Source organism: Mastigoproctus giganteus, chromosome 4, assembly GCF_048544385.1.
Source record: "Mastigoproctus giganteus isolate SK-2022 chromosome 4, ASM4854438v1, whole genome shotgun sequence".
In the NCBI taxonomy this organism is placed as follows: Eukaryota; Metazoa; Arthropoda; class Arachnida; order Uropygi; family Thelyphonidae; genus Mastigoproctus; species Mastigoproctus giganteus.
Window position 1 is genome coordinate 77,157,115 of NC_143578.1, and position 12,988 is coordinate 77,170,102.

A 12,988-nucleotide genomic window follows, 5' to 3' on the forward strand; every position below is an offset into this window, starting at 1 on the left:
GCAAAAACTTAAATGAAAAATAACTTTTTATGATTTGACCAAACACATCTCATTGCTTCTAGACGGTAAAATGCGATAAACTGACGCAACGGTAAATCGTTTATGCTATAAACTGACGCAGCGGCAAATTGCTGGCGATAAACTTTCCTAGATTCCAGAAAAGCCCAATAAACCGGAAACTGCAAATTATTTTTAATGTTTTATGCACATGACCTCCAGAAATGTGCTTTAGAAAAATATCACAAAGGCATTCAAAATTGATTCTTATAACAGAACATATAACAATGAAAGTGTAATGCATTTTAATGATTTGAATCGGTAACTAATACAATTTATATTATAAAAATGACCTTTCAGAGACATAAATAGTTTAGTTATATAGCGAAAATTTCAAATTCCAAAGTCTTGGAACGAATAACTAAAAAATAATGTGTTACTGGGTTCACATTACAATATTACAATACGATGATGTCACTGGAAAGGATTAATATCATGATGTGGTGCACTGTATTGTATAGCTATACACATGGTTTGAAATGCAGTATTTATGAATGTTTAACATTCATTTTTTGCAATTAATGTTCATATTTTTGATTTCGTCGATACTTGGATAAAAAAAAAAAAAAAAAAAAAAAATTTGACATTGGCTCCGTGGAGCCAAAGGTTGATCCACAAATAGCATCATGTGAAATGAAAAAATACAATTTAAGCTTAATAAAATCAGTTTTATTTTATTCGGTATTTTCATTGATAAAGGTTACCATTTCAACAATAAAGGTTACCACAAACAATAAAGGTTTGTGGTAACCTTTATTGTTGCATGTTTGCATTGTTCCTTTCAATGTCGATGGCCGGATACCTGCCTCTAATTGATCTTGCTTACGTTTACACTTAAGGCCCTCTCTCTCTCTCTCTCTCTCTCTCTCTCTCTCTCTCTCTCTCTCTCTCTCTCTCTTGCATTCCGCCACCGACTTTGGTGCTTGCTTTTCAATGTTAGATTTGTGATTTTGTCGAAATCTTTGAACACGTTTAGTTGATGTAACTTTTGGCATCGTTACAACTTAACTAAAGGAAACACAACTGCACTGTTCGACAAATGCAAAGTAATTGAACAAAGTAGTTACTTTAACGAGTTGTTCAACTCTCGAAAACTAAAAACCCGATTTGAAATCTAGTTATATATCCTTGTCGAGCTCTCAAATGGCAACAATTTTGTTGCTCAATTGTATGCAACTTGTGTCACTGCACTTGTTGCATCACTGCACACAATAAGTAAAACGCATGCCAAAATCTACAGCCCAGTATTCAAAGTTATATTGTGAAAGAAAAAGCGAAATTGGACAGAAATGTTAATCTAGATGACTCTCTCTCTCTCTCTCTCTCTCTCTCTTGTGGCACATTTTGGCCATAGCAGCCCTTGCGCCAATAAACCCCATTCCAACAACAACAACTCTCTCTTGCGTTCCACCGCAGACTTTGGTGCTTGCTTTTCAACGTTAGATTTGTGATTTTGTCGAAATATTTGAACACGTTTAGTTGATGTAACTTTCGGCATCGTCACAACTTAACTAAATGAAACACAACTGCACTGCTTGACAAATGCGAAGTAACTGAACAAAGTAGTTACTTTAGTGAGTCTAGAAAACTTAAAAACAAGATTTGAAATCTAGTTATATATTCTTGTAGAGCTCTCAAAGGGCACAATTTTGTTGCTTACTGTTTTTGTCTAACATTTATAGTTTTCAAGATATTGCGAAAACAAACTTGAAAATGCTTGAATTTTTCAACTCTCTCAACTTTGCATCGCTATTACTCGGGAACAATAAGAGCTACATCAAAACTATTTATAGATGTAAAAACTATGTTTCCTACTGAACAATTTTGTCACTTACTGTTTATGTCTATTTATCATATTTTAAAAATTTTTGAGAGTGAAAATAACCAAGGCGCAATGGCAAATGACCAAAATGTGAACTTTTTAGTTTTTTTGGAAAAAAATTATATTAAATATCAAAATTTCTAATTTTTTCTTGCATATTCGTCTATGGCATTATATACCCGAAAAAATAAGTATACATTGTTTATACTATTGTCTATTAGTTTCAGAGATATAACAGCAGTTAGACGTTTCACTTTTCGTGACAGCCTGAGAGGCATAGCATAGACGTTATTCGCGTCAAAAGGCTACAAATAAAACCTGTTTTTTTTTTCTTTTAATTACCACCATTATAAATATAATTTTTTGTGTACTGTACTTATGCAAAGTTTTAGAGATCTCCAAGTATCATGTTAATACAAAGGGTACTAGGAAAGTTTTGCAATACAGCTTTGTTTATTTAATTTTTTCAAAGTAATTTCCTCTACATTCAATACACCTCTCCATCCTCCGAAACCAATCTTTAAACCAGTTCTGCCAAGTTTCACTAGGGAGTAAAGCACACTCGTTGTCCCAAGCCCATAGAAGGTCCTCATCACTGGAAAACTGCCTCCCTTTTAGCTTCATTTTCACATGTGGGAACAGTGCAAAGTCACAGGGAGCAAGGTCTGGACTGTAGGGAGGGTGCTCGAGAAGTTTCAGTCCTGTCGTGGTCAAATATTCGGTGCAGGCTTTGGCGCAGTGAGCTGGAGCATTATCGTGATGGAGGTACCAGGTGTCCATTCTTGACTTTGGCCGCAGGTTCTTCATAGATCCAATGACTTTAGGCAGGCATTGTTCAGTATACCACTTAGCTGTGACTGTCTTCTGCGTGTCCAAAACGACACGTTCCACAATTCCATTCGATTTGAAAAATACAGCTATCATTTTCTTCTTTACAGATCGGGATTTTCTGACAATTACGAGTGTGTCGTCATCATCAAAGACCCAAACTTTGTTTTGAGCCTTGGTCGGCAGATCGTAATAGTACAGCCAAGTCTCGTCACCTGTCACGATGTTGTTCACATACCGAGATTGTCCCTTATCAAACTTTTTTAACATCTCCCGGCACCAAGTCACAAGTCGTGTCATCTGCTCTTCAGTCAGTTGATGCGGCACCCAGAGAGAACAAAGTTTCTTCACGTGCAAATGATCTTGCAGAATCGAACGAATTGCTGGTGCATTTAGGCCCAAAGTATCCTCTATCTGTTGGTAGGTCACTCGCCTGTTTTCGTCAAGCATTTTCCTCACAGCAGTAACGTTTTCCTCCGTAACTGACGTTCGTGGCCTTCCCGGCCTCTCAGAATCCTCCAGAGTGAAATTTCCCCTTTGGAATTCTCTATACCACCTGAATATCATTGTACGATGTGGACAATCATCATCTAGTGCAAGAGTCATTTCTTCTAAGCACTGGTCTATGGTTAAACCACGCACGAAATTATACCGCAAAACTGTCCTTATCTCATTTCGTGACCACAATGCCATTGCAAGCACTTTACACTCTCACTACTAACGAATAACTGAGCCCATCGACTTGGCGCGGCAGCTACTATGCACGTATGAACATGTCTCAACATGCAGCAACAAGCAGCTTCCTGTGATTCAATGTTGCGTCATATTGCAAAACTTTCCTAGTACCCTTTGTAGACTAGTAAAGGATAGCGAATGCTTAGAAAGCGGTACTCACCTTGAATTAATCTGCGATGCGATGGCTTACTTAGGCAGCGTGGTTAATATTTAGGTTGAATTGTTAAATTGAATAAAATTAAAAGGGGGGGAAAGTAGATAAGTGTTGACTGAGTTAAAATAGGCGCAAGGAAACAGAAGCATACACATCCAATCCTTGGTGTTTAAAACATTTACAATGAAATCTAATATCTCACCGACAAATTTATATCCAGAGGTTACCCCCACCAACTTATTTTAAACACAATCTCCATTGCTAAAAATAAAATTAAACTTAACAATCCAACCAAAGACAACAATAAAACAAACATCCACATAGTCCTCCCTTATCACAATGAATTTGTAGGACAGTTCCGCCATCTATTTAACGACACTGATATCTCCCTTGTTTTTTCCACCTACAACAAATTAGGATCCTTCTTCAGTACCTATAAAGACACACACAATTATCCTACAAACGACCTCAATAATATAATATAACTCATTAATTGTCAACCAAACTGTAATACATGTTACATCGGAAGTACCACTACCAAATTTGACTCATCAAAAACATCCAACACCCGTGCATACTATCATTTCCATAGTCTCATGTCTAACCAATTTGTTACAGAACTTACAATTCATGCCCAGACCCACAACCCCCCCCCCCCTCATTGACTCTGCCATTTCCATCATTAAACTAAAATCCAGCTACAGAATACTTCAATATGAAGCCCTAGCTATTGAATTGTACCGGCACCACTCAAACCTTAAAATTATAAATTCCAAACTCCCCTTTAATCTTTCCCCAATTTGGAACCTCTCGCAATTAAAGTTCCCACATGTCAAAAAAAAAAAAAAGCATGACAAGAGTATAATTTATTTCTTAAATACCATGTGCGTTCATTCTCGACACATTGCCAACTGAAGACGTTTTAACCAACGAACGTCCCCGTAATGACTATTGGCTTCACCGTATTCACCTATTTAGTTTTCAATTATTCTTTTGCTTCTTTACTTCAATGACAACCAAGGATTGGATGTGTATGCTTTTGTTTCCTTGCACCTATTTTAACTCAGTCAACACTTACCTACTTCCCCCCCTTTTAATTTTATTCAATTTAACAATTCAACCTAAATATTAACCACGCTGCCTAAGTAAGCCATCGCAGATTAATTTAAGCATTCGCTATCCTTTACTAATACTGTACTTATTGAGCAGAAAATATATTCAATAGGATATACATGTAATCACATTATATGCTTCTAAATGTCTGGACGTAAAAATGAGCCTCAGCAACCACTTAGAGTCCGACATGGTAAAAAAATTGCCATTACAAAACCAGTACATTTTTAAAACTAACAATCAGAATTGCCTGTCATATACATGTTAAATAATGGAGTTAAAATTCATCACAAATCATTTGCTCACATTAATAGAGAAGTGTAACCTAGACATTTTGTCCAAGTATGACAGGGAAGCTGAATAACAAAAAAAAATCTGAAAAATGGGGGCAAATTTTGTTCTTTGTTAGATTCAGAGAAAATAAAAAAAATAAAATTACACTAAAAACCAACAGAAAAATTAAAAAAAAAACAAAACAAAAAAAAAAAAAATGATTTATATCATGCTAGAAGACTGGTCTCATATTCAATTAAGGGAAAACCTACTCTTATGGAAGAAGGAAATACAATTTAATCCTGAAAATTAATCCAAGTGGACAAAAAAAAAAAAAAAATTAATTAAAAAATAATAATAAATAAATAAATAAATAATAATAATAATAATAAAAAAAAAATATATATATATATATATATAAATTTAAATGATCTCTTACCTTCACGCATAGGTGACTGTTCCATAAAGATTGTTGTTAAAATGATCGTTAACAAGCCAATTTCAGCATATTGGTAACTTGAGCTGTGGTGGAAAATAAACCAACTGTGATATGCATCCTACCACCCTTTGCTGTAATTTTCTTAAAAAAATTTACATTTCCTGACCTGAGATTATTCTTTCACTGTGAGTAGAAAAGCACTACTATATGCTTCCACTTTATTTCAAATTACTGGAATGTTATTTATTAACCACACTGCTACTAGAAACATCTACAGTCCAACAATGATAACATATATTCACGGTAAAAGCGCTGTGGATAGGGTATATGCACTCAATTTTAATATATTACTAAACAATAATGCAAATAAAAAATAAGGAATGCCATATTTTTTCTTTGCAGAATTTACTATAGCACTGAATAAATTTTGCTACTGATGTAATTTTTAAGAGCAATGTCCTTTACTACTGTCTTAACCTTGTCCAGGGTATGATTTGTTCACCCCATCATTTACAAACAAAGCAGTGTCTAACTTTCAGTACAGCACTAGTGGGTAGTGGTAATTACACTAACACCACTTATTGCATAGTTATTAAAATTATATTAATTAATATTATATCAACAATTATTAAAAATAAAAGTACGGATGCATTAACATCAAAAATAATACTTTATAATATGTCATCATCATATCTAGATCTGTTATAACCAGTGAATATATACAGGTTGCTATGGTAGTATATCATCATCAGTAATTCAGTTTTTTGACTGGTCACATGATTCATGTGACCAGTCAAAAGCTGTCTCCACCTTGTCTATCCTGTGCCATTTGTTTTAGTTGCACAAAATTTCCAAGTTCTGCTTCATCCAGCAACATCGCGATGAAGGTATTTTTTGGTCTTCCCCTAGGGTATTTTCCCTCTAGTGTCCCCTCCAAAGCACCCAGAAGCAAACCCCATGTTGAATCATGTGGCCCACCCATTTGAGTCTATTCTGCATAGAATTTTCCTTTGTTATTGGACACATCTTAATACTTCCACATTTGACACTTTTTCAGTCCATTTAATTTTTTCCATCCTGCGCCAGCACCACATCTTGAAGGCCTTGAAGTCTCTCTTTGTAAGAATTCATGTCTCTGCTGCATATAGTGCCACTGACCAGATATATGTCATTATTATCTTCTTCTGTGTAATCAACGACAGTTTATTCTTGAAAGATTGTTTTGCCACTGCAAATGGTAGTATATATTAATCCTAAATTCTATCAGACTTCCATTCACCTTTTCCTTCCATGCTAACCTCTCTTCTCTTAGATTTTTCTTCCAGAGAAAGTCCTCTTTCTTCAAATGCTTGCTTAAATCATCCATCTGTGCTTATTATTATTATTAGCTATATGATGCAAGGAAGCCTGAGCTTATGCTGCACCAGCCAAAAAAATTTCCTGAGTTACCCTGAGAGAGAGAGAGAGAGAGAGAGAGAGAGAGAGAGAGAGAGAGAGAGAGAGAGAGAGGAATCACCAAGAAAGAGAAGAATGATGATATCCAGCTCAGAACCCTGGGTTTGTCAAGCCCATACTCACCAGATGCAAGCCCCTTGGGTTAGCTTGACTGAAGAACCCCGTGAGGTCAGGAGTTGGATATATTCTTGCTTGCACCGACCAAGTGAAAGAGTATACACAGTAAACCATAAAATGGAAACTGACAAAAGACACAGGTTTAAGAGATAACATATATTAAATTTAGCATTAGAAAAGAACATAACATAGGAGCTTTTGGCTACTGTATGTAGCCTCTGTCAACTAATTGAGTACTGGAAAGCGGTGGTTATGTATGTGGCTGACATAATTTACTCCAAGTATGTAAGTATGCAGTAAGTAATGTTGAAATTAAATAGGGAGAGGTCCCCCTAAGGACTGAAGATATGTGAATGTATTCCCAATTCACAAACAGGGATCCAAGGGTGACACAAATAATTACAGTATCTATCCGTAGCCGAGTGGTCAGGGTCGGGAGTGGAGTAGCACACGCTCTTTGAGTAGACTGGGGATCAAGCCCCTGACTGCTGAATACGGTTGATCTGCCAACCCGCACTGGACCAGCGTGGCAGATTACGGTCCATTTCCCTCAGCATGAACTGTTGAGGAGGCTTCCATCCTGCAGTGGGTTGATAATGGCTGCACTTTATTTTATTTTATTTAGTTTAACTTCTGTTCCAGGGAAAATAATGGAGTCACCGGTTAAAGAAATAATGCAGAACCATCTAGACAAGACTGCAGTTATACTTCAGACATAGAATGGGTTTGTTAAGGGGAAATCTTGTCTGACTAATATGATTAGATACTACAATATGGTTACAAAGGAACTGGATGCAAAAAATAATTTTGATGTCATTGGATTTCAGAAAGCTTTTGATATAGTTTCACATAAAAGACTGCTGTACAAATTGGAGCAGTGTGCCATTAAGGGGAAGTTGCTGCTATGGACAAAGGTATGGTTGAGTAGGAGAATATAGAGAGTGATAAATCAATGGATACTGCTCTTCGTGGTGGAGTTCCACAGGTTTCGGTATTGGGCCCATTGTTGTTTTCTATATTTATCACTGATACTGATGAAGGCAGAGCAGGGTTAATGTTGAAGTTTGGAAATGATTCAAAGGTTGGAAGGGTGGTTAATGCCAGTAATAATGGTATGCCACTGCAATAGGATCTAGAAACATTAAGTAGATGGTCTGAGAAATGGCAATTGAAATTTTAACATTAACAAATGCAAACTACTGCATATGTGTATCAGTAACCTCAAGGTAACGTGTGGTACTCTGTGTGGAACTCCACTCAGGCTAGTGGAAAATGAAAAAGACCTGTGAGATATGAAGTTCTCCGAGCAGTGCAGACAGGTTGCCAATCAGCTCATGGGGTTTTGTCAATAATATACAGGAATTTTTTTAGGGATAAGGAGGTACTGCATACAGGTCTGGAGGCCTCATTTTAGGAGAGATGTAGAGATACTGAAACAAGTATGTTGGGATTCTTCCTCATGTTACGAACATGAGGGGCATAAATTCAAATTGAGGTAGAATAATTGCAGAATTGGCACACAGAAGAATTTGCACCATTAGCCAACAAGTGATTGATCGCTGGAATAAGTACAGAGAAGGGCAACGACATTGGAGAGTATAACAAAGGAGGAGGTGTCTTACCAAGAAAGCCTTCAGATCTGCAAACTGCAGCATCTGGAGACTAGGCACCTGAAAGGTGATCTGATTGAGGTGTTTAAGGCTTTAAATGGATCGAGAAAGTTCAATGCTAATGGGATTCTTTCTCTTGCTCACACTATGCAGGTGAGGGGGCATAAATTTAAATTTAGGAAGAACAGTTGCAGAAGTGATGTACAGAATTTTGCCTTTAGCCAGTGAGTGGTTGATTGCCAGAATAAACTTCCATCTGTTGTTGTGGAAGCTGATAGCTTAAATAAATTCTAGGAGGAACTAGACAAACTATTGGAGGGAATGAATAGGTGAAATGGGAAGTGTTTTTTTTTTTTTTTCTGCTGATGCTGTATAAGCTTGCTTTCTTGGCTCTAATGCCACTACTGATGCAATCACACTGGCCCACTACATACGAATGGATTAATGCTGAAGATGAACGTAGATGCAAAATACTGAGCGAATATTTTGCATCTATATCCATTACATTCTCCAAGGACTATGAGGCTTCCAGATTTATAGAGTATATATAAGTCTGGAAGACTCAGTTTAGGAAATACGTGGATCTGTTGGAATGGGTGCAGAGAACATATTGCTGAGGGGAGCAAAAGGTTGCTCTTACCATGAAAGGCTTCAGGAGATAGGTACCTACCAGGAGATTTGATTGAGGTGTTTAAGGCTTTGAATGGATTAAGTAAGATCAGTGCGATGGAATCCTTCCTCTTCCTCAAACTACATACATGAGGGGGCATAAATTCAAACTGAGGAAGAATGGTGGCACGTTGGATGTGCATAAATTGTTAATTGTTTTGACCAGGTTCACATTTGTTGCATCATTTGCCACTATTACTATTATTAGTTATTTGTATCCTATGTAAATTTTATAGGTATACAGCTCATTTATCTCTAAATTTAAATATAATTTGGATGTGGCGCCATCAAGGGTTGCATTTTTGGAAATTTATATTATTTGGTATTTTTATTAATTCTTTCTAAGTTATTTTAAGATCACATTCTTTCTCTTAATTTATTTGTTGCTATAGTTACATACTGGTTTTACTGGATTTTTACATACTGGTTTTACATACGGTTGAAGGCAGAGCAATCATGTGGCTTGCCATACGAGTGGCATATTCTTAATTTGTATTAAATTATGTTTCCACAAATGTGGTTAGTAATGCTTCACAGCTCTTGACGTTTGCTATACTGAATTTCTTTCCTTTATCATTATCATATGCATATTTTAACCAAGCATCAAATGTATATGTATTTTTTTTATGAAATCACAAGCACCAAAGGTATTCGGTGGTTGTGGTTTCAAAACTAAATTTGATGGTAAATGAATTTGATGAATTTGAGGTATTGCTCAAAGCATCAAAGGCGGATACTGTTGGGATATTGTTGGATGTGAGATATTGCTCAAAGCATCAAAGTCGGATATTGTTGGAATATCAGAGGCGTGGTGTCACACAGCTGTAAGGAATGCAGAACTGGAATTTGGGGAGTACAACATCTACAGAAAGGATAGACAGGATAGGAAGGGAGGAGGGGTTATGCTATTAGTTAAGAAACACATAAAATCCAAGGAAGTGAAGCCAGTCGACATCGCTGGACAGTGCAGTGTCGAATCAGTTTGTGTGACATAAGCATTGGGAGATCAAAATTGAGAGTAGGAGTGTGCTATAGGCCTAATGACTCTGATGAGTATAATAAGAAACTGTACAGGGAAATAGAGTGGGCCAGTAAATCAGAGAGTCTTATAATGGGGGATTTTAATTTCCCAGATACGGACTGGAATTTGTGGGTTGGTCACTCACACACTAGCAAGGCTTTTTTGGATTTATTGGATGATTGTTTTCCATATCAGCATGTTCAGGAGGCAACTAGAGGGAGTAATACTCTTGATTTGATTATCAGTAGTGATTCGTCATGCATTAAGAATCTGCAGATAAAGGAACCACTAGGTGGCAGTGATCACAGTGTGCTGAAGTGGGATTTACTCAAAGAGGTAACTACCATCAGGGGTAAAGGGAAGGGTTATTGCTTTCGTAAAGGCAACTACGATGGTCTGAGACAGTATTTAAATTCTATACAGTGGGACCAACTGATGATGTTACTAACAACACATTCAAAATTGGAAGCTACTAGGCTTTACATAACAACTAAGAAATATTGTTCAAGGTTTAGGCCTAAATGGATGTCAGATGAACTAATAAGACATATGGCAGAGAAGAAAAATGCACGGGATACATATAAATTAACACGTGACACAGAAGCCTATGTTAGATATAAGTTGATCTGTAACCAAATTACAAAGGAGGTTAGGCAGGCAAAGGCAGATCACGAGAAATCTTTGGCAAGGGATGCAAAGAAAAACAGCAAAGAGTTCTTTACTTATGTAAACTCTAAAAGGAAGGGGATGAATCAGATTGGTCCACTTGATATCGATGGGTGAACTGTTGATGATCCTGCTCAGGTAGCTAACAAATTAAATGAATATTTTGCATCGACATTCACACATCAGGAGTTATTCAGTGAGGGAAATGCCAGAGGTGTATTCAACTCTGGCAGTAAGATAGATAATCTTGTAATAACAGAGTAAAGTGGAGGAGAAATTGTTGAAGATAAATACAAGAAAGGTACCTGGGGTGGATGGGATCTATCCAGTTATATTAAAGGAGGCAGCAAAGGAAGTAAGCAAACCCTTAGCCATAATTATGAGAGCTTCCTTGGACTCAGGGGAGGTACCCATACACTGGAGATGTGCAAATGTGACCCTAATTCACAAAGGAGGATCAAAGGCTGACACCAGTAATTATAGACCTGTCAGTTTCACTTAATGGAGGCACTGGTTAAAAAAAGCACTGAAGGATCATCTAGACAAGACTTCAGTTATAGCTCAGACACAGCATGGTTTTGTTAAGGGGAAGTCTTGCCTGACCGATTTGATTGGATATTATGATGCAGGGAATAACTTTGATTTTATATACTTGGATCTTAGAAAGGCTTTTGATACTGTTGCACATGGAAGACTGCTGCATAAATTGGAGCAGTGTGGCATTGGAGGCAAATTGCTGCTATGGATAAAGGGGTGGTTGAGGGGGAGAAGACAGAGAGAGTGGTAGTTAATGGACACTGCTCATCGTGGACTAAAGTTATTAGTGGAGTCCCTCAGGGTTCAATGTTGGATCTATTATTGTTTTCTGTATTTATAAATAATATTGATGATGTTATATCAAGCTTAATGTCCAAGTTTGCAGACGATACAAAGGTACTAAAAACCAAATAACCAAATGGTTATTTGGTTTTTAGGAGCATTAGCAACTAAGGCCATATTGCTCCAGGAATATGCGGTGGTCATTTCCTGACCTTTCTGCATCCTCTGTATTTGGTGGTGACAGGCTCGAACCCCGGTCTAATCAAGAAGCGTGTGCTACGCACTGCTGCTCCTTCCCACCTGGCTACGGAGGCGCCTTCCATATTTGGTGGTGACGGGCTTGAACCCCGGTCTAATCAAGAAGCGTATGCTATGCACTGCTGTTCCTTCCCACCTGGGTACAGAGCACCGATACAAAGGTTGGCAGGGTTGTTAAGGACACTACTGATGATATGATGCTGCAAGAGGATCTGGAAAGGTTGAGCAGATGGGCTGAGAGGTGGCAAATGAAGTTTAACATTGACAAAGGTAAAGTACTACATATGGGAAACAGCAACCCCAGAGCAATGTATCAACTCTGGTACTACACTGACAGTGGTAGAGAATGAAAAGGACCTGGGGGAATTGTGCAGGCAGATATGAAGTTCTCTGAGCAGTGCAGATGGGCTGCAAGAGTAGCTCACAGTGTCTTGTCAATGATATACAGGAATTTTTCCAGCAGGTATAAGGAGGTGATTATTCCCTTGTATAAGGCAATGGTCAAGACACACCTTGAGTACTGTGTACAGGTCTGGAGGCCTCATTTCAAGAAGAATGTAGAGCTGCTGGAACGAGTACAGAGAAAGGCAATAAGATTAGTGAATGGAACAGAGGGTTGCTCTTACAAAGAAAGAGAAAGACTTAAGTTTTGCAAATTACAGTGTCTGGAGACTAGGCATCGGCGAGGTGATCTGATAGAGGTGTATAAAGCCTCGAATGGTTTGAGCATGCTCAATGCTGATGGGATTCTTCCTCTTGCCCAGAATAAACACCTGAGAGGGAATAAATTCAAATTGAGGAAAGTGAGATGGAGGATAGATGTGCGGAAATTTGCCTTTAGCCAGCGGGTAGTTGGTTGGTGGAACAGACTTCCACCCCTTGTTGTGGAAGTTGATAGCCTAAATAAATTTAAGGCTCAGCTGGACAGGTATTTCGAACAAACAGAGGTGTG

At 37.6% G+C, this 12,988-nt stretch overlaps 1 protein-coding gene across 3 annotated transcripts in view; it reads right to left on the reverse strand.

Annotated features, from left to right (window-relative positions):
• The window catches only part of MAGE (necdin, MAGE family member), a 224,698-nt gene that overhangs the window by 97,487 nt on the left and 114,223 nt on the right, over positions 1-12,988 (reverse strand). For all 3 annotated transcript variants that reach the window (XM_090371627.1, XM_090371626.1, XM_090371628.1), the window contains exon 7: positions 5,422-5,504. In XM_090371627.1, coding sequence (XP_090227753.1) covers positions 5,422-5,504 — 83 coding nt within the window. The remainder of the gene's footprint in view (positions 1-5,421; positions 5,505-12,988) is intronic.